This window comes from Paralichthys olivaceus, chromosome 13 (assembly GCF_024713975.1).
Source record: "Paralichthys olivaceus isolate ysfri-2021 chromosome 13, ASM2471397v2, whole genome shotgun sequence".
NCBI lineage: Eukaryota > Metazoa > Chordata > Actinopteri > Pleuronectiformes > Paralichthyidae > Paralichthys > Paralichthys olivaceus.
This window is the reverse complement of record NC_091105.1, coordinates 8,782,063-8,804,422: the sequence shown is the minus strand read 5'-3', so window position 1 is coordinate 8,804,422 and position 22,360 is coordinate 8,782,063. Positions and strand designations below refer to the sequence as shown.

The following is a 22,360-nucleotide window of genomic DNA, read 5'->3' as shown; positions in this document are numbered from 1 at the left end:
AACATCCTGTGGTGTTTATCTGAGGCATGTTGATGCTACACTGACATCGGCTGAGGTTTGAAGCTGGGTAGATTCTTCATGCAAGTGTGAGGGCTGCTAACCATATCAAGGTTAGCCTCAGACTCAGGCTGTGTGCATTTCCCTCCACTTAGATACATAAAGTGCCCTTCACCTGCAAACCACACACATTCTCGAGTCAGAATACCCCCACACAGGTTGTAAATGCTGTGCAAATGAGTTTGAAACACTAATTTTGTAATAAAAAAGCATTAAATATAATATTTGATGTTAATCATTTTAATTATTGATGTCACCACAGCCCAAGATAGTCCCTAAGATAGTTTATTCTGTGTGACACGTAAAACCATAAAGTTATATAACATAAACATAAAGCGATATAAAAACACATTTGTGAGAAAACCATAAAATGTCTCTTATTATAATGACAAATAATAAGGGAAATAAAAATGAAATTTCAAAGTTATACCAGTTATTCATCTCTTTCAGCAGTAACATATTGACTCAGCAGACATATACTGTCACGATCACCATTAATGAATGCAGAATCTGAAATTCTCATTCACTGATATTCCTTGTAATTAAATAATGTATATATAATATAACAAAGAATTCTAAATGAAAGAGAGGAAGCTAAAGGAGGATGCCCTATTTTTGCAGAGTCATATACTGTACATAAGGGGAGCAGCGGCAGCCAAGGACAAATTCTGCAGGTTCTTAAAAACCACACACACTTCCTATACAGTAACAGTGCAGCCTCCTACACATCTGTTAGGTTTCACACACAAAGAAGTGCGTTCAATTCTCTACGCCCACAAACCCATTTACCATGAGTTCAAAAACTCATAGTAAGTAACTCAGTAAAAAACATTTTCTCTGCCGACATTTAAATAAATATTTTACTTCATCGCACACATGATAGAGAACAGAGGACCTGAGGCATCGTGATGTCATCTTTGAATTCTTAAATAATTGTTAGAAATTGTGCTTTCGATGATGAAAAACAAAATATACTGAAACAAACACACAAACAGAACAGCAACACAAACAGTCAATAAATACAGGCATATAAATTATTAACTTAAACACAAATCCAAACATGACACAGCAGAGATCCACAGTTTGCGCTCATGTTTTTTCATCTTTACGCTCACAGCCACTTTTTTAACTTCACGATTCGCTCATCACTCAATCACAGGTCTTTGTAAAACACCTTAGTGAGGGGATATCCCATAAAGCCTCTCTCTGGTTTCTCCAGCTTCACCTCCTCCTCGTCTTCTTCATCAGCCCCCTCCCCGAGCTGGTGATAACCCAGTTTCTTGAAGAAAGCCTCCCCCAGCTTAGAAGGGTAGGGGATGTGTGCATAGACTCTGTGTGCTCCAGTTGCCCTCTCTCTCTGCTCCAGACTCTGGACAAGCAGCCGACCCAGGCCCTCCCTGCGGTACCAGCAGCCTGTCACCACCCTGCAGATTCTCCTGATGCCTGCTCTCGTCTCATTCTCCCGGAAGATGCAGCCCAGGATCTCCCCATCGCAGTCCGCCACCCAGACGTGTCCTGCCGCCTGCTCCCGCTCTGGGGTGACCTTCTCTGTTGACACCTCCTTGTCCTTGTCCTTGTCTTTGGATCCGATTCTGGATCTTGGCTGAAGAAAAGTAAATTTATTAAAAGTCTGCAATATTTGCTCACGACAATTAAGCATATCCTTAATCATAAAAAAGTAACATTGCTGGAAAACCAGCACACTCACCTTTTTTGTCAGTGGTGTTTTGCCGCTGATCCTACAATAGGGATTCTGCAGTGTCTCTTCCTGCGGCCCCCGGTAGCTGCTGCCCACATAGTCCCAGTAGGGGCGGCTGCTGCCCAGAACCCCTGTGGACCGTGGCATGGTGATTTTGAGAAAGATAATAAGTAGGAAGACAGGAATAGCGAGGGCCAGGATAAAGGAGTGAACGATGCAGCGCAGCATTGAGGAGATAATGGCCAAGACGAAGAGGCACAGCGGACGAGTGAGGATGTGGAGGATGAGACGGTTTTCTGTGCCCTCGCAGCCCTCCTGGACAGAGAAATTGACACAAGTTAAAACATTTTAATAAAATGATGTTAAATACAAGTAAACTCACAAATGAGCCAACTCAGAAAACATCATCAATTTAACGACACATGGGCTTCACCTGCAAATACAGAAACGACACCGGAAACATTTCCCGGGGACTCAAAAAAGAGATGAACCCGGCTGTAATTCAATGCTTTGTGAGTTATTAAAGTCTGCTACTTGAACTACACTGAACACAAGGCCCCTAAGGACACATGTTCATCTGAAATGAATGTGTCCAAGAACATACGAACCTTGATGAGGGCCTTGATCATCTCAATATCATCCTCCTTCATCCTCCTCATCGCCACCTTATCCAGCTCCAGCCTCACCATGTTGAGACCGGCCTGCGGTTTTCTACACAGTGTGGTGCAAATGCCAACATCCACACCAGGAACCTACACACACAGAAGAAAAGTGCATGGACAAGAGGATGCCATTATTTATATTTATACTCTATGTACCTACGCTCTAGGATGCTTGATACTAAAAATCATGCAGATAAAGTGACATGGTGATACTAGTGCTTTCACAACATTGGCAATTCTTATTATGCAATGCACTGGACTCCTCATCCAGTGAGTCAGTAGAAGTGTGCAGAGGCATCACACCCACGCTGGCCACAAACAACACAGACAGATGGGGATTATGGAGGATTTGTTGCATGCATGTGTCGCCCTGCTTCTGTGTTTCTACATTATATTTTCATCCTCACGATCACCAGAGCTAAGGTCGACAGCTACAGGACCTGGTTCAGATCCTTGTAAGGTGATCACGACGATCTCCTGACACATGTGGACCCCTCGTTCCCCCCACGTTAAAAACGCCCCCTGCCCCACTTACCTCCTGCGTTCACCCAGCAGAGAATACGCTGAAAGATGGTGAATCCAAACTGTACGAGTCTGTGTCCGGCTGTTGTGTTCGCGCAGCTTCAGCACGTTTTGGTGAAATGAACACAGAGACGTTTCTTGCGTAGACACAGGGATTCTGAAAGCAAACGTACTCAGCTTTGTGGTCACGTTACACGTTTTCCATGGGTCGATCTACGCCATTTGCGTACGTACAATCCGTACGGCGGAGACCCTACGTGAATCGAAAAACAGCGCTCCAAATACGGTGGATTTCTGTACTACACACACACACAATAGTTTTATATTTATATGCCTGGTTTTTGTGGGATAATAAATTATTTCTCAAGAAACAGACAGATCTGGAAACATGTCAAATATTCATCTGAATCAGTGAAAGATATGTCAAACTCCTTCATACCTTTACTTTATGACTTTATCTCTACTCAGTAGTGGTAGTTGCAGGTGTATTTGTTACCATGAAATGAAGATATTTTAAATCCACTAGATCCAGAATTATTCTCAGAGAAATCTAAATAATAAAAAAAAGAAAATCCTGGATCCACACCTAAATGTAATGGGTTGTTCCGTGAGCTATTCCACATCCATGTTGTGTTAATCCGTCCAGTAGTTCCTGTGTAATCCTGCTAAATAACAAACAGATGGAAACATACCCTCCTTAGTGGAAGTAATAAACTAAAACTAAAATATAACTGTGTAAAAAAAAAAAAAGGCTCAGGACAAAGAGGTAAGACAAAACAAATTTAATGATAATTACTTATTATTAGTTATTAAGGTTTAGAAGAAAAGGCCATTTACAACATTTATTCACAAACTTACTGAGTTAATAAACAAACTGCCAATGACAGTATCATTCAAACTAATTTCTGGGGAATATTCTGAGGTGTCCATGAACAGCCTATTTGAATGTATAACATTTCTAATATGTGGCACCATGGTATTACGACAGAGTACTCATCTCATTGCATGTTCTCCTCTCAGTTCCATGAGAACTGACTAAAGTGCTCACACGCTGAGCTCACATAAGTGAGGCATTCATTAACGCACTTATGCACGCTCACGCACGCTCATGCACTCACACACACAAACACAGGTTTTAGTCAGAGAATCGCATTTCTTCAGAACTAGGTATAGGTCCATTTCTTATTGTGTCATCGGTGGGTGTCTGTACTTCTGTGCTGGCTGCAGAGTTGGGTTCCTTCACAGACTTTTCATTTGCCTCTGCAGTTGCGGCCTCGTATTTTACCTCACTGCTTTGTGAGATGTCCACGTCCCCTCCTCTCTCTATTCTCCCTTCCCTCAAACTACTGGTGCTGACCTCGATGATGACAATTTCCTCCCCATTTTCCAGCTGGAATATACCTTCCATGGCTCCTCCACCCTCAGTAACCCTACCACTTGAAGCATTGCAACCTACCCCATCCTCCCCCATCATTCCCCCTTCCCCTTCTATCAGGGCTATCATCTGCATACCCTCCTCAGTTTCCTGCTCCATTTTGGTCTCACCCCCGAGTTCAAACACCACCTCCTGCCCGTCAAGAGGCACCAAACCTCGGGTTGGTGTGCAGGAAAGCTGCAGCCTGTTTTCTTGTCCTGGGCTGAAAGTGGCACTGGATGAACCACTGTCCTGTGCCTCAGTGTGAAAATGAAGGACATAAGATTCTCCCTGGCTGCTCCCCTCTCCCATATGTCTTGTACCCTGCTTTTCTCCACCCCAGTTGTGCAGAAGTGACATCATCCCTCCCTTATCCTCTCCCTTTTCTTCATCACCTTGCCCATCTGTCTTAAACTGAAGCACAAGTGACTTTCCCTCTCCACCCATTCCCCCATCAACTGCCTCAGCTGATGCATCCCCTTCAAACTGTAACACATAAGACTCCCCACCCTCCTCAATATTCAACCCATCCTTTGCCTGTTCTTCATTATCAAAACACAGCACAAACTGTTTCCCTGTCACGGTCTGCCTTGTCCTCATTTGCCCAACAGTGGTATGAGGTTTCTGTTCCAGCGCAGCGGGGATAGGAGTAGAAACTGATGCTGTGGCTAATGTGGTGGCTGGTGTAACCACAGTAACAGCTGATGGGGGCCCTGAGGTGTCCACTGTGTGGACTACAGAGGTGGAGGAAGGAAATGTTGAGATTGTAGTGCAAGATGTTGACAAGGAAACAGTGGCTACAGATGATGGTGATGTCTCTGTGGTAGTAGCACATGTCTCTGGGATACTTTGTGGCACAATACAGTTTGTTGCTGACAAAGCTCCACCTGTAATTTGACTGACAGGAGCTGTCTTCTGAAGAATAACTTTTGGTTTGCGTCCCCGTCTGCTCCGTGCTGTCCGTGTGCTTTTCCCTAATATGGGCTTAGTCAGTAGGGAGTTCGCTGACAGGGTATGCGTTCGCGTGGCAACAGGAGTGTTTGCATTGTTATTGTTGTTGGTGATTATGATCCTGGTCTGCTGCTGTTGCTGTGATACAGTTGGATACTGGGTTATCTGAGTCTGTGTTTGGTTTAGGACGGGCTGGAGTGCTTGGATTGTCTGGAGTACAGGCAGAGACTGAGGCTCTGGAGCTGGTGGAGGGTTGTTTGTTGTGGGAACAAGAATCAAGCTGGACTGGCTGCCATTATTGGAGGGGCACTGCAGGAGGAGGAAGTTTTGGGGCTGGGACGGAGGTGGTGGCGGAGGAGGAGGGGGTGGAGGTGCAGGTGTTGGGGATGACAGAGGAATGAGCTGCAGGCCACTGACTGTCTGAATCATAAAGTAGTTCTGGGAGGTGTTGAGGGGGATATTGAGAGCTGGCTGGGACACAATCAAGCTGCTATTGTTTCCTGAGGCTTCCAGGGTAATGGGGTTAAGCAGGGTTGTAGTGGTTGTTACTCCTCCAACACTGGCTTTCACAGCCACACCGTCTTGACCTCCACCACCAGGACAGGGCAGAGGAACGCTGCTGCCATGGGTGCGGATGTGCCTCTGCAAGTAGGAGTGCATGACAAACTCTTTGGAGCAGTACTGGCATTTGAAGTCCTTGCGTGAGGAGTGTGTGCGAAGGTGGAGCTGAAGGTTGGAGGAGTGTGTAAAGCTTTTATTGCAGTGTGTGCACTGAAAGGGTCTCTCGCCGGAATGGGTGCGTTCATGCTGCTCTCAGAGAAGAAGAAAGAGAAATTAACAGAACAGTTTGTAATATAAGACAAATCTCTTCAATACAAACAGATGAGAGTTCACAGCTGAATCTTTACAGGCGGCACTGACCTGTTTGAGGTTTGATGTTTGGGAGAAAGACTTTGAGCAGATGGAGCAGATGTGAGGCCGCAGTCCAGTGTGCATCTGACTGTGTCGACGCAGACAGCTGGTGTTCTTGAAGGACTTGCCGCACTCCTTACACACATATGGCCTCTCACCAGTGTGCTGCCGCAAATGGTACTGGTAGTGAGAGCTCCATTTGAAAGTGAGAGGGCAATGAGGGCACTGGAAAGCCCGCACACCAGTGTGGACCTGGGTAAAGTGTAAATACATTTTTTATTATTATGTTAGAAGATTTCAGTGTTTAAAAAATAAAGCCAACCTTTAAATAATTCAATTTTCTAAGTTATAATCACAGCACATAACTGGACATATCTGCAGCAAATCTATGGTGGGGTTACTTTAACATTTGTTAATATGAATGATTTTATGTGTGTGTATCTGTGTGTGTATCTGTGTGTGTTCTAATGAGCACAATTCACAAAGAATGCTTTGAAACTGAAAAACCCTTTATTCCTGTTTCTTCCAATAGGAACTAAATGCAGCCCACGAGTGGCAGCCAACAAGGGGACATTAAAATACAGCCACAAGAGTGCTGTAATTGCAGAGTTTTCTTTTTTATTGCTGTTTGGATTTGTCTTTTGTAGACTGCATTCATCTGCAGGGGTGTGTACTATAGTGGAGAGCCACAACCTCAGTAAAGTGGAGAAATGTGGAGTTCCACTATGACTAAATCATGAAGGTCAGCTCCCAAATCATGGATCTTTCACTTGGAACTTAAGCTTGTGTGAAAATGTGTTAGAACAGAAGACTGAGTCTTACCCTCTGATGGATTGAAAGTAGTGACGACCTTTTGAAGCTCTTTCCACACTCAGTGCAGCGGTAGGGCCTTTCCCCAGTGTGATCCCTCATGTGGTACTTTAGCCCAGATGAACCTTTGAAGGCTTTTCCGCACTCTGAACAGCGGTATGGCCTCTCTGAATGACAGTGTGGGAAACATTGTCACATTTGTGAAAACCAGTGTAGTAATTATTACAGTAAAAAAGCAACCTCTTACGTTAACCTATCTTAAGGACAAAAAAAGATCAACTTCCCATGTTGCCAGAAATGTCTCATCCACTCTGCTTCTGAATACAGCATGGATGGTCTCTCATTAATAGAATTACCAGTACAGACGGAAAGTATTTATCAAAACAAGGATAATATTAAATATGAATCTCCATTGCCTCCATGTCAAAATGCAGTGTGTGTCTGTTCTGTTATCAAAATGCCTTTACCTCCAGCAGGAGTGCTCTTGCTGACTCCTGTCTTTTTGGGGGCTTTGGCCGGTTTGGCTGGCTGTTCCTCATGCTCTTCACCAACGGTAATGATGTCAACATGGATCTCCCTCTGATCCCCCTGCTGCTTGTCAGCTTGGCTGGGAGAGGAAGGCAGAGGGATAGACAGGGAAAGGGACGGAGGGCACACTATCTCTGCTTCTGCCTCAGCCAGGAGACGCTGCTCAGGGGTGTGCGAGTGCTGGTGGGTGAGGAGTGAGGAGAGAAGGGGAAAGGAGCGGTCGCAGGCGGAGCAGCTGAACTGAGAGCGGGACTGTGATGAAAGTGCATGCATCTGGACAAACAAAAAGGGTGCACAGAAGACAAAGGTTATCGTAAGGATGGATAATCTGCACGATAGTGGTGGAGTAATTATAAGTCATTCTCACCAGTGAAACGTGTCTATTAAGGCCTCCACTGGTCTTGAAGGTCTTACTGCAGTAGCCACATGACAGCCCTGCCCATGTGGTTCTGTCCTCTGGCTGAACAGTCTCAGAGCTCTGAGTCACCTCAGTGAAACTCTGCAGCAGGTCAAACTGGGCCTGGGTGGTGCCCACATTCTGACAACAAACCAAAGGAAGTAAAACATATCATAAACGCATTTCTGCAGTTTAAACACACTAATTTTAGAGTATAGATTTTTACCCCCACCGAGGAGGTTATGTTTTCATCCACTAGTGCTTGTCTGTTTGTTAGTCAGTTAGCCGAATTATGCAAAGAATATTGAACTGATTTCCACAAAATTTTGTGGAGGGGTGGGGAGTGACCCAAGAAAGAACCCTTTATTTTATGAAGTGGATCCAGATAAAAGGGGGATCCATCTACACTTGTTGCCATGTTTCTGTCTGTATTTTTCATGGATATAGTTTGGTGGCTTCATTCATGAAAAATATATGACCAGGATAAACAGCCATCAATGGTCATCTTACTGGACTGATTTCTAAACAAATAGATCATGAGATGTAGTGTAGGGATTCAGAGGTCTGAAACCAGGCAACATAAACTCCCGCTGGCCTGATACTAGGCCATTTCATTGTTTCCTTTTTATTAAATGTTAAAAGTATGAAAATTCTTCCTGCATTCATCCATTTGATCCCATTCACTTACTGTATTGCTGTTATCTGTGACCTCTGTCAGTCCAAGGAGCACCTCTGTTGCGTGTCCATTTTCAACCACTGTGGTAGTCTCCACCACCTCCTCAAAGTCAGCCAGCAGGTGTCCAGCTCCAACAAGCCCATCGCCAACCTCCATCCCTGCCCCTGGCCCGGTCTCTCCATCGGCCCCGTGCTCCTCTGAAACCATGTGGATGGCCTGGTGCTCTTCCAGGTCTCTTTGTGTACCAAAGGTGTGGTGGCAGCTGCCACAGCTGTAAATCAAGACACTGGCCCCAGTGTCAGTGCTCAGGTGAACCTCTGTCCCAATGGCCCTGGATGCACAGATGTCCTCCCCAGAGGAGGTAAGGGTGAGCTGGCGGAGCAGGGTTGGATTCTGGCCTGATGAGGTGGTTGACAGGAACACTTCTTCCATCCCCACCCCCACTCCATCCGTTCCTTCCTGGCTCACAAACCCCACCATGTCCGTCAACATGGATGACGCCATTTCCTCTGCCCCTACCACCACCTCCACATTTGCCTTCCTTGCATCCTCTGCTCTCTTTCCCTCCTTCCCTCCTGTGTTGAGGTGTGCGTGAGAGTTCTTGTGCAGAGCTAGGTTGGACGAATGTGTGAAGCTGCGTCCGCAATCACCACAGATGTATGGCCTCTCGCCTGTGTGTATCCTCATGTGCTGCCTTAGGTTGGTGGACTGAGTGAAGGATTTGTTACACACTGAGCAGGTGTAAGGTTTGAGACCAAGATGAACATTCTTGTGTCGCCGCAGACTGCTTGAGTTCTTGAAGGCCTTGGGGCAAGTGTCGCAGGGATATGGGCATTCTCCAGTGTGCTGGCGCAGGTGATACTGGTAGTGAGAACTCCACTTAAAGGTCAAGGGACAGTAGGGGCACAAGAAGGTACGGACTCCAGTGTGGACACTCTGATGGACCTGGAGAAAGACAGAGACAGAGATGTAAAATCCCTTTCGAAAGTAAAGTCTTTCCTTGTCTCTAACATGACATTTGACATTTCACCTGGAGCAGAGAGGAGCGTTTGAAGGCTCTACCACAGTCCTGACATTTGTAAGGCTTCTCCCCTGAGTGAGACCTGCAGAGGAAAATAACAATTTAAGAGGACAGTACAATTGATTATGTACAATCACTAGATATGTGAAAAATCATTAACATGAATGAATGACATTGATTTATACTGCAATATACTTTTATACAGTGGCATAAGCTGCTAAAAGGTATCTAATATGGATTTTAGATATGAATTTTCTACCTTCAGTTTCCTGTTAAATTGAAATTAGACAGATAATGAGTAAGGCTGAGGTGAATCCAGTATTTGTATGTTTCAGGTACTTCCTTAAAAAAAATTACTGCTCACTGGCTGTTAAAGATATGCTCACATTAGAATTCTGCTTTGACAATATTCCATTCCGTTCCCATTTAGTTCATTTAAGTTCCAAATACAGAAGTGCTATATCTGGAGAATGGAAAGTAAATGAGAATAGCCCCCAGGAACCCTCCGCCCTGGCGCGATTTCCTTTTTCCCCCCTCAAACTTATTTTATATAATAATTTTAAAGTTATTGTTATTTTGTTGTTGTGTTTAATTTCACACGACATCTATTGTACTTCTGTCCATCCTGAGAGGGGGATCCTTCACAAGTGGCTCTCTCTGAGGTTTCTATCCCCCCCTGTTAACAGTGTTACCCTCGTTGAGGGTTAAGGACAAAGGATGTCGCACTTTGCAAATCCCTATGAGACTCAATGTGATTTATGAATATGGGCTACACAAATATAATTTGATTGATTGAGTACTGTCAAGCTATACCGTTGGTGGTAGAGCAGAGCGGAGGAGCCCTTGAAGGCCTTTGGACAGACGTTACAACGGTAGGGTCTCTCATTGTTGTGGCTCCGCTGGTGGTGAGTCAGCCTGGATGACCACCTGAAGCTCTTGCCACAGTCCAGACACTGAAAGGGATGCTCCGACTGCTTGGGCTGCTGGGCTTGGCCTGACACAGACGACGTCACCATGTCCAGGACCACCTCTTCTCCGCCCTCCATGACCCCCTTGTCTTCCTCCACGAGCTCGCCTCTCTCCCGCTCGTCCTCGCCATCCTCTCCTGAGCCGAGCAGGGACGGGAAGGGAGAGAGCAAGGTGGCGGACTGGGTTGGCAACAGTTCTGCTTGGACCACTAAGGCCACTGAGTTAGCCATGAGGGTGCTCTGAGGAAAAGTGCTGTGGGATCACTTCTGGTGCGGTGTCATGGCGTTTCCTTCCTCTACTTGTCTTTCTTTCATGATTTCTTCTGGGTGTTTTGATGAACTCCTTCCCTGGACACAGCAGCTGTCATCCCAAGTAGGCAGCTCAGGGGAGGTCTGACATGGAGAGAGATGGAAACAAATACAAGCATTAGAACTTGGTGACTCCTGGTGAGCGTGTCCCCTTTAAAGTCCTCCCCCCAGCCTCCCTCATACACTATGAAGCCAGCCTCCCCCTCCCTCCCTCCCTGCTGTCTCTCCTCTGGCTGTCAGTCTCTTTCTGCCCGTCCCCGCAGTGCGGTGCTTGCTAGCAACAAAAACACAGAGGCTAAAGCTAAGCTACACATTGAGCTCCTATATATTCAAGTGTTTACAGTTAGCTGTGCGAGCTACAAAGCAGCCACCACGGATAGGACTTTTTACAGCGTGAACACAGCCGGTTACCGGCCTGTGTTTAAAGCTAATGTAGCCGCCGTCACTGCGGTATAGCTTCGTGTACAAGTCGGGTGAGAAGGGGCATGAGTTCAGGCTGCAGCTCCGCTCACCTCGTGTCCTCAGCTCGTCCTGAAGCGACATTGTTGATGTTGTGAAGATGAGCTGGTTCCGCAGTGCTGATCCACACAACCTTAACAATAAACACAGCGCAGACTAACAGCAGCTCTCCGCCCGATGCCGCCTCCTAAGAACGGACACGCCGACTGGCTGCATGCTCCATTAGATGCGACGCTCCCATTGGTCCGCGGCTTCTACAGACAGATTGACGTTTTTAAAATGAATTTTAAATTATATTTTCAAACCAAAGATTTAACACAAAGCGCTTTCAGATGTTGTATGAACACGCTGGGAGCCATAAAAATTATTTATAAGACGTGATTCATTTTGCGTGTTGTCCATTGCGCGGTGATTCCGGCGCACAGACTTCTGGGTAACGTAGTATCTTCAGGTGTGTTTTAGTCCACCTGTCATGGTTTACACCAGCGGTGAAGGAAGTACTGACAAATGACATCATTCAAGGTAAAAGTACAAATATATAGACAAAAATGTACTTGAGTAAAAGTGAGTAAGTACTTGCTTTTAAATTTACTTAAAGTATTAAGAGTAAAAGAACTTACCAGGACCACATCATTATGGCAGGTATGGTAACCTGTAAATCAACCAGCATCTTATTATTGATTATGAAAAAATAAAAACAGATGGACGTGTAGCGTAATGCTAGTGAAGTAGAAAGAACAGATATTTGTCATATGTAGGGGAGTAAAAGTGAAAGTACCCGAAAATAGATCTACTTCAGTAAAGTACAGAAACATGAAACATATACTTAAGTACAGTAACAAATTACTGGCAATACACTTGTCATTATTGCTCCCTTCACTCTGTCAGACATTTGTATTTTATATCAATATTTAAGCATTGATACACTTCTCCATTCATGTTACACACTGTCTTTTCAAATGAATATTGTAAATATTGTTCTTGCACCTCTGTTCAGGGTTCCCTCACTCGTGACTCCCTTTTTTTCCACTTTTTTTGTAGTTTTTCCTCTATCTTGTCGAGGCTTAAGGGCAGAGGAGGTCACACTTTATAAAGCCCTATGAAGCAAATTGTGAATCCCACTTTGATTGATTAATTGAAGTAAATAGGCTATAATTTGGTAGATGCCACCACTAGTTTATGATGCAGGTTGATATGGAGCATGCACATCAAAGATACACTCAGATCCATTGTGCACATTCTTTAGAATTTATTTCACCAAGGCACATATTTCACATTGAGGCCAATCAGTGTGTGGAAGACGCAACTTGATGTTACAACAATAATTTAAACATGATGATATAATAATAGTTAATAAGAATCGAAAACTGTATAAAAGTACAAAAAGACAGGAGTCTTGCTCCGCTGCAGCACAAAATAAATAGTTCCACCAAGTTACTTAAATAAATAGTCAATACTGTAACAAATACTAGAATAAGAATTAACAAAAAATTATAGTGATAAAATTGGTAAAGCAGTCTACATTATATTGTAGAAAACAACATAATACACAAAGTACTGTATACAACAATTTACATTCTTGTAAATGTATGTACACTTGTACAGAACATAGTGTCACAATACATAGTATTTTAAGGCTTTGGGTGTTAAAGTAAAAAAAACAACAAACATACTAACTTTTCTACCCCAAAACACATGTTAAAAATCAGCCATCTCTCTCATCCAAGAGGCTAATCCTAACAAGTTTGTGCAAAGAATCTAATCAGGTCCATCAGTGCTCAGCAACAGGGCACATTCATACAACTTTACCACAACATGAAATATGCCTCCTCATGCAGAACGGGAAAAAAGGCCTCAAAACTCTTTTTTACTACAATCCTGACTTTAACAAATTAAAACAATTTCACATGCCACCAATTGGTTCGTTAAAACATGAGACATTTAACATTGTTGGAAAATTACATTTATATCATCTAAACTATTTATTTTAAGGGGAACTGTGAGTAATGAGATTGTGAAAACTTTGGCTATGCAAAACTATTTGCTACATCTACTGGAAAAAGTATTGGCTGAAGAAATACAATTAAATTAAGTTAAGTTTAAAACAAAAGTAAAGATCAGAGCTATAGATTCAGGAAGTGCTACTGTGTTTGTCTTGAGGATCAGTGAGACACACGACAAAAAGAAAGATGACAAAGATGCGGGCAATTAAATTCACGTTAATACAGAAATAAAGATGAGAGTGACACATTACAACGTCAAATAAATAGAATTAAATAAATTACCAACAGTCAATAAATAAATAAATACATAAATAACATGGTCATGAACAAGGCCTTAAGGGGAAAGTTTGGGGAATGGTGACGCAATCATCATAGTTAAACCAGCTGTTTGCTTTAACGGGGGAATCTCGATGGTCATAAATGGCTGCAGTGTAGCGCATCCTCATTGGCCCTGATGGAAAGACAAATTCTTCAACACTCATGTCACTGGTTGATGTTTTGGCCTCTTGAGGGACGCTGTTGACTGCAGTGCACACTTACATGGTCCTAATTCCCCTTTTGGCTGAGGAAGGACTCCATGTATCCTCATGGCTCTGCAGCCAAGCAGTTCTCAGATCATCATTGTACTGCAGTAACTTTGGGCTTGAGGCTGATGAACGCTCTGTACGCCCAATCACAGAAGAGCTTGAAGTGTTGGAGGAGCTCGTGGCTGGACTGCAGCACGTCAAACTGATAGGGGAGGTGAGGGGGGAGAGAGGGGGTCGCTGGAGTGAGCTTCGGTGCTTCAACTCTCAGCATCTGTGGACAAGAAGACAGACATGATTAATTCATCGTAGGGGAATTTAAAAAAGAGCAAACTCCCACATACTTTTGTTTTTCGTTTTTCTTTAACATTGAGTGATAGGGCACTTTTTTACAAGCATGTTTTAATTGATTTTAAAGTGGTTTCATAGGGGGACTGATGGGCATTGATGGAGTTATATGCGCCCACTGGGTACAATCCTACTTGAAAATGGAATATAGTTTATGGCCAAGTCTAACATGGAGCAATTTATATTTAAACTCTATCAACAACTGAGGGTGAAGAAAGGAAATTGAACTATTTACATGACGGTGCAGCATGTTGATGAGAGATTTCATTTCTCTGATCATCTCCACCAGCTTGGGCACAGCAGGGTGATGGTGCTTCTTTGAAACCTTGTTCAGCCACTCAAAGTGGTGCTCGTACAGCTTCAGGTCAGCGTGCAGCTGAGAGAGTGTGGGCTTCAGCTGGAAACAACACAGACATACTTTAGAGACTTAGCAAGGGTGTGGCAAGATGTTTGGAAAGAAACAGACCAGCAGCTCTTCCTTCACACACACACACACACACACACACACACACACACACACACACACACACACACACACACACACACATACACACACACATACGCACACACACATTATCAGGGCATTACCTCAAGATTGTTGAGGTCACCGACTGTTCTGTTGCTCATTTCTGGCAGAGACCTGAACCTGTGGGGCTCCACGTCTGAGTCAAACGCATGCTCCCTCTGAAAGAGAAAACGAGACAAAGAGCAGCTCATTAGTGATTTGCAGCAGCGCAATTGAACTCATCCTGAGACAAGTCACGGCAGCATGAGGAAAGTATTAGTGTGGCACCTCGATTGGATGACTGTTTTCTGTGCTTAGAGACAGTAGCTTTCACTGCGGGGAGTGTGGTTGATTGGGTCAGTGTGAGTTCACCCACATTCAGCCTCTCCAAATGTCAACAATAAGAGAAAATGACCTGAACCCACAGGATGTTTTCTACAGGGAGCGAGGATAACAACATATGCAGTGACTAAGAAAGCTCCAAGTGGGACAGACAACACAGGACTGTAGGGAAACTCCAGGGTCACAGCTATAAAAAGATGGAATGACGCAGTGCTGCTGCCCAGATTGAGTTGTGCTGTAAACTACATCCAGACAGTAAACGTAGGCTCCATCGTGGCCAGCAGGGGGGGATAAACAACCTGAGAGTCCAGGGCTATGTTATTCTACTTTGCTAAGGCAGCTAGGCTCATCAGTTTGTACAATTTGGCTTTAAAGATGTTTGCCTGATTCACTAATGAGTGGAGATAAACAGAGATGATGATGACTGATAGGCATGCGTCATTTCCAACCAGCAGAGGAACATAACAACATCAGGATGGTGACGAGTGCTGAGAAATGATTTGTATAAACAGGTTGTGTGTGCTTAATGCTTCCTTAACCTGTTGTGCTGTTTTTCCTCGCTATGCTGTTGTTTGTGCTGATGTTTTTAGAGATGAATGTGCTGCTTTGTCCTTCATGTCGCTCCATCAGCCTTTCGTAAGAGCTCACTTATGCTTGTGGTCAAATGTTTTGTCTCTGTTGCCTTTGTCCTCTTCCATCCCTTGCTTCCCTCTCCTCTGCTCCCCTCTCTCTCCCTCTCTCTCTCTCTCTCACACCAGGTGCACAAGCACATGCAACAACACATGCACGCATGCACACACATACACCACTGGCTTGTCATCTTTTTGATCTCTTCATCTCTTGTGGTTTCTGTTCCATCTTTCTCAGCCTTTAATTCTCCCTCTTATCCTCCCTTTTCTTGCTCTCTCCATCGCAGATTATGACCTCACCTGACAGGAGTCAGCATCCAGCTTCTTTCTTCCTGAATGCAAATACTGGAATGTGATAAATCTTTTTTTTTTGTGATTTTTATCAAGTCACTTTGCTGTGGCGACCAAAAGCAAAACACTAAACACTGCACCTACACAACCGTGGCTATTTACAGAACCCTCAGTGTGCACACACACTTGGCCACAAAAATGCATACACACAAACGTATGGAGACACATTTGCACCCATACAGTATGCATGCAAAAACACACACAGACACACTCACACAGATACACAGGCGCTTTGGAAAACTTATATAGACCCATGTGTAAACACAAACGCACTTTTCTTCCTTTAAAGCATCAGTTTCATTGCTTTTTTGCAGGGACTTTCCATGGATTCCCATCCTATTTATCTTTCCAAACTCTGTCCTCCTTTTAGTGGAATTCCACACAATAAGGAAAAATGAATTAAAAATGAATCTTCCACATTACTGAATACTGTCTGCTTCTGTTCTCTTAGTTAAATCTGGTTCATCACATTTGTACTGCAGGTTAGACGACTGCTACACAACGAGCTGTAGCATTGTTTTAAAGCACTTTCTGAACAGTGTCTGCTTGTTAAGACTAGAGAGAGTATGCGGCTATATTTAATTTGATTTTATCCCCTGAACAAATGAGATAAAAGATTTGCATAATGCCAGAATAGAATCCAGATCAGTCATGTATAACCAGAGATCCAGAGATATACTCCAGCTTTTTCTTTCACCTGTTAAAACAGTGTTGATATACAATCACCAGCTGGAGCCAAATCTTGGCTGAGTTCTCAAATCTGATTTTCCTACATCCACTCGTCAACAAATTATGATTTCAGTCCAGAATTGTTGGTACAGTACATGAGTAAGTGATTCACATTAGATAGGGAAAAAAAACTCTCCACACTTCCGCAGTCTACCCACAGAACATAAACATGTTTCTATGTAAACAGGCATGTCGTATAGGCTGCTGTCACTTTGCACATGACATGCTTGGAGGTTCAGCCTTAGCTGAATATAGATACATGTGTTAATATGTATTGTAAGTTTGTCTTCATTGGAGATTTTGAACTGATTCCTAGAACTTTGTTTTAACCATATCATGTCTTAACCATCACTATAAATAGGTGTTAATTCTACTTAAATCCATGAATCTTGATTGGCCAATCTTCATGCTACTGCCGTCAGTCAGGTGACCGAACAGACTAGGAGGTTGCTGAGTCAGACTTCCCCTCCCTTTGGACTCCAGTGTGGATTAAAAGTGAGATCACTCAGTCAAAATCTCCCCTGGGGCTTTTGCTGCCCTGATCCAAGCATGCAGACGGACTCCTGCTAGTGTGTCATTTATGAAAGCAGCTTAAGTCTGACTGAAGTCCTGAGCAAACCTGGTGTAATGTAGCAAAACAGTGTTTCCACTACAGTGCATGATGCAAAGTTAAAGTAGTTTGGGGGTTAACTAAACTGCAAAGTAGCATCACCACCAAAATCCATGGGAGAGGGAGAGATCTGTCATGGCAGCCTGTGGTGCAATGACCAGCATCCTCTCCCGTCCTCACGCTAACAATTCAATTAGCATAGAATGGCTTGTGGGCCTTATTAGTCCCTCCACCAATCGGGTGCTGAGGCTGGTTATCATTAGGATAGCATCATCTTCACTTACCAGCAGTTCCTGGGTGAGCTTCATTAGGTTTTTGGTCTGATTGGACAGCTTATCCATGTCAGTGGACCGCCGATGTGGTGTTGGAAGGGCAGACGTAAACACAGGCAGCTGGGCCAATAGCAGCGAGAAGAGGAGAGATGAGGAGGAGTCGAGCAGCACTGTAGGAGCAGAGCAAAACGGAAGCAATTAGTGGAAAGGCGCTGTCATCTCGCCATAATGATAATGACCTCAGGCCACGGCTGTCAGTTCTAGGGGGAAGATATTGCACCATAATATAAACAATGGCTCCAGACTTGGCAGAGGAGTCCTGAAGAGCTTCAGTGTCAGAGTCATGTTTTCACAGGCTGAATGCAAATAATTAAATCATTAAAAGCCAGGCCCTGACATTGAATATCATCATCGCTCCTTCACCATAAGCAACGAGATGAATGCTGCGGATTGTCACACCTGCAACTGGATAGGTGTGCACGAGTTGGTGGTATAAATTATATAGACCAGGCCAAGTCAACTCTTAACAGTAAGCTCATTCATTCTGCCCCCTTTCATGTTCAAATACAAGGTAAAGTATTAAAAGGGGAACACAGCGGTGTTGAAATGATGAATGCTTGATAATTACAGGTGAGCCACAAGAATCGCAGCCAAAATAACACTGCACGAGCATCCGAGAGCCCTGTCCCTGTGCAACTTGAACAGCTAATGGGGAATAAAGCTGCCTATGCTACAAGGATTATCAGCATTGTCAATAGAGTCACCACTTGTTCAGAAATGAATAAATAATCAGTGTTTGAACAGGGAAGATACTAGAGCTGCCGCATAAAAGTTACATAAATATCATAAAACCACAATTTAATCACATTAAAGACATAATAGGACACAGTGGAGAGTAAAATAATCACTTACATTTCATATTGGGCTCCAATGGATTTGAAAACCAGCAGACAGACGTGGATAAATAAATAAATAGAAATTCAATAAATAAATTGAGCTCCGGATGTTGTCACGTGCTCCGGTTTCTTCTTCTTCTTCTTCTTCCTCTTCTTCTTCAGACAGTTGTCAGGACAGAATGAATGAGAGGGAGAGAGAGAGAGAGCAAGAGGGCACAGTGATGACTGGAGCTCCCACCGGAGAGAGAGAGAGAGTGAGAGAGAGAAAGGTAAAAGTCAAACTTTCTTTCTTTAAAAAGAGTTTTGAGATGAGCCCCTGTGGTCTTTATGGAGGAGGCAGAGACACACTCACAGACAGTGTGCAGAGAGAGGGAGAGAGGGAGGCTGAGAGGCAACAGGAGTGCAGAGGGAGAGAGAGAGAGGATGCGAGTGTGGTAAGTCCAATTTTTTGCGCGCAGTGAAGTGTTTAGGCTTGTTTAAAACTTCCTTTATAAAGACGTCGGGCCTATGACACATCGGCAGTGACTCACTTCATTCATAAAAACACACACACACACACACACACACACACACGCTCTCCTCTCCTCTCTCTCTCTTTCTCTCCCTCCTCCCCTCCCCTCCCTGCTGCCTGTCTAAAAAAATGTTCCGTTGTTTTTTTTTTTTTTTCTTCTTCTTTCCTTTCCTCTATCACTTTCTCCGGTCCCTATCTCCAGCACTTCCTCCGTCGCATCCCGCTACCTGCGCCAATCAGCCCCATCTATACCTCCCTTTTTTATCTCTCCATCTCCAAATCTCTTCCCCTCTTTCTCTCTCTCCCTCTGTGTGTCTCTCTATCCCTGCAGAGGTTTTAAAAAGCCCATTGTTTTCATGTGTATCAGCACATCTCCTGTAACCATGTATCCTTCAGGGCTCTAGTTTTACCTGGCCTGGTCTCTTTTTTGTGAGATGTCACTGAAAAAGTGTGTTATACAATTTCTCTTTTTCAGCCTATATTCAGTGTATTAAGGCTCATAGCAAACACCTTTTCTCTCCCATATTTTTCTCCCCTCCTTTTCTCACCCCTTGCTCTCTTTTTTTTCAGAGCCCCTCCTGAGACAGCAGCCTGTTATTTCCACTGCCCCCCCACCCTTCTCTCTCTCTCTCTCTCCCTTTTTTTTCTTCACTCCTTCTCTCCCTCTACAGGGTGAAGGAAAGAGTGAGGAGTGAGAGAGGGATAGGAGCAGGGGAGAGGTGTTGTCCAGACCAGAAGGGGCCTCTGAAAGTGTTGCATAGAAACAGTGAGCAGAGACACGCACATATACACTTACACACATAAACACACACACACACTTTGTACACTACACTACTGACATTTACTTACAGACACACACTGAGCAGTATTGGGGTGGTGAGGTATAGGTGATGGGGTTAACATGTTAGATACAAAAAGGATGTAAACACAGACACACCCACACACATGTACAGTGTTGGGAAGAAAAACTTGATGCTCCAACAAATCAAAACACACAGAGAAACACTAGCACAGAAACACACACGATACATGCAGAATAACACACACACAAACACACACACACACACACACACACATATGTGGAAGCACTCAGTCAGGTGCAGTAAAACATGGCCTACTGTTGCAAAGGGCAAAAATGAGTTTCAAGTTGTCACAGTGGGACAGTTAGATCATCATACTGTATACATAGGCTCTCACACACACACACACACACACACACACACACACGCACACACACACACAAAGAGAGTGAGACCAGGAAAAAGGAAGAAAGCGTTTTGGATTCTGAGTGTGAGATTAGGGGACCCTCATTCACAGACACACACTCATGGTGTGGTTAGAAAATAATTAGTGGTGGGCCTTGTATATGCGCACACTCATACACATATACACACACAGAGTTGCCAGTCCAGTGGTGGGCCTACACAGACAAACAAACACCCTCCAAGTGATGCAGGCCTGGTGGCAGCGAGTGGGTGGCAGCGTTGTTGTGGCGAAAGAGGGTCATGCTCTGTTTTCTCGGGTCAACAGCAGAGAAGAAAAGCAAGGAAAGGAGGTGAGCAGGAGAAGAAGGAGAGGAAATAGATGATTGTGCTTGGACGTATAGGGAGATATTGACACACTCGTTCTTTTTAATTTCCCACATCAAAGGGCCGTTTGAAGACACAGCTGGGGAGAGAAGAAAAGAAAGAGTGAAGTTAGTCACTCTCCCTCATTCCCTCTTCGGGCTGCCTCTCATGATGGGGGTCTCCTGGGTGGTTCTGAGGAACACAGCCTGGTTACAGGCCGTCCTTCAGCGCTGATCACTCACACACTTATGACCCGGGGTGGGTGTCTGTGGGAGTGTGTGTGCACGTGTGTAGATGTTAGTGTACAAAGTTATGTATCTTTGTTTAGACTTTTGTTTTTGTGTGTTTGAGAGGGAGCACACATTGGCACATGCCTGTTGGAAAAGGGGGAATCCAGGGTTTGTGTAAATGGGTGTGCATACAGTATATGTGTGTAATTATGGGTATGTGGCGGTATAAGTGCGGTGTCTGCGTAACGTGCATGAGCATCAGTGTTTGTGTGTGCGTCTGTGTGTGTGTGTTTGTGTGTGGCCTTCATATGCTTCCCATTACATCACCAATCTTTGTAAACCACCATAGGAGGAGAAAAAGAGTGAGACACTCAGACGACGACCTCAAAGACATCAGAGAGGAAGGGGAACCTGTGACAGGGCCTGCCAGCCGGGCCTCGCTGCCAGACAAACTTTACTCACACAAGCTTCACTCAATTCAGTCATGCTTTACACTGGGTTTCCTGTGTGCCATGGCATGTATTCACACATTATTACGTAGCCTTCAAATCATTTGAATGCCTCACACTCTTCGCTCACCTTGTGCAGGGCAGTTAATCTGCACAATTGCTCGATTCATTCACTATTCGCCAAAGTCACTTTAAAAACTTCAAGTATTAGCTTAATACTCTTCATGGTTTATTTAACTGACAAGGAAGTGATTGAGCAAGAATTGTGTTTTTTATGTTGGGGCTTTTTGTTCAGTGTTTACTTTAGTGTGATTAAGGTCGCGGTCTGATCATGAGAACAAATACCAAATCAGCCAATTCTGATCGTGTTGGTTTTCCCATAAATGTTTATTACTGTGGGTTCATTTCCATGTCCAGGTGGATGATAAAGCAGTCATGTGGATTTTAGGGTTAAGTCTCATGTTCTGCTTACCTCAGAGTGTGATATGTAAACAGTGTGCGTGTTGGCCGTGACGCAATACCACTGCAATGGTAAAAAGGATTATGGGAGAAGGAGTAGTAATAAATTCATCATTTTTATGTTGCACCCTCATTTCCTCTAGGGAATTCCAGCAGGGCCCAAGTAAACAAACGAAGAGATTACGCTCAAAGGGAAAACCAAAGGTCCGACCTATTACTGTTAATATTTACTCTCCTATAATAGGACACTTTCAAGTTTCCCCATGACCTCCTCCCCTCCTCTTCCTCTGTGCTCCGTCATTCTGTCTCCCATTCATTCTCTCCCCTCTGCTGCCAAGTGCGTGACTCTGGTGGGGTATGCTATCTGTGGGGTTGTTATGGTAACTTAACCCCAACTCTGCCCACCGCCATCGTCGCCTCATCCCTCTTTTCCCCTCAGCCTACCCCCCTTATACTTCAACCTGCGTCAGAGAGCCAGCATGTTAATAGTTCAGTGGGGGGGGGGGTGGAGAAATAGTGACACAGGAGGGGGGCGGCAGTCATTGCACA

The 22,360-nt window shown here is 44.2% G+C and overlaps 3 protein-coding genes across 3 annotated transcripts; all 3 read right to left on the bottom strand.

Annotated features, from left to right (window-relative positions):
* Positions 1 to 281: 281 nt before the first annotated feature.
* Positions 282 to 3,105, bottom strand: nat14 (N-acetyltransferase 14 (GCN5-related, putative)). The gene is made up of 4 exons (XM_020110036.2): positions 2,954 to 3,105; positions 2,365 to 2,508; positions 1,766 to 2,071; positions 282 to 1,660 (listed from the first exon to the last, which is right to left on the bottom strand). The coding sequence occupies exons 2-4, from the start codon at positions 2,443 to 2,445 to the stop codon at positions 1,211 to 1,213; spliced, it is 837 nt and encodes a 278-aa protein (XP_019965595.1). The 5' UTR covers positions 2,446 to 2,508; positions 2,954 to 3,105; the 3' UTR covers positions 282 to 1,210.
* Positions 3,106 to 3,707: 602 nt separating this feature from the next.
* On the bottom strand, positions 3,708 to 11,587 carry znf628 (zinc finger protein 628). The gene is made up of 9 exons (XM_020110038.2): positions 11,439 to 11,587; positions 10,463 to 11,010; positions 9,659 to 9,731; positions 8,641 to 9,573; positions 7,923 to 8,093; positions 7,495 to 7,828; positions 7,040 to 7,194; positions 6,227 to 6,469; positions 3,708 to 6,112 (listed from the first exon to the last, which is right to left on the bottom strand). Exons 2-9 carry the CDS (start codon positions 10,846 to 10,848, stop codon positions 4,076 to 4,078), a joined length of 4,332 nt encoding a protein of 1,443 aa, XP_019965597.2. The 5' UTR covers positions 10,849 to 11,010; positions 11,439 to 11,587; the 3' UTR covers positions 3,708 to 4,075.
* Positions 11,588 to 12,619: 1,032 nt separating this feature from the next.
* Positions 12,620 to 19,058, bottom strand: il11a (interleukin 11a). Its single transcript, XM_069537759.1, has 5 exons — positions 18,611 to 19,058; positions 17,711 to 17,868; positions 14,849 to 14,944; positions 14,496 to 14,657; positions 12,620 to 14,186 (listed from the first exon to the last, which is right to left on the bottom strand). Exons 1-5 carry the CDS (start codon positions 18,615 to 18,617, stop codon positions 14,007 to 14,009), a joined length of 603 nt encoding a protein of 200 aa, XP_069393860.1. The 5' UTR covers positions 18,618 to 19,058; the 3' UTR covers positions 12,620 to 14,006.
* Positions 19,059 to 22,360: the final 3,302 nt, after the last annotated feature.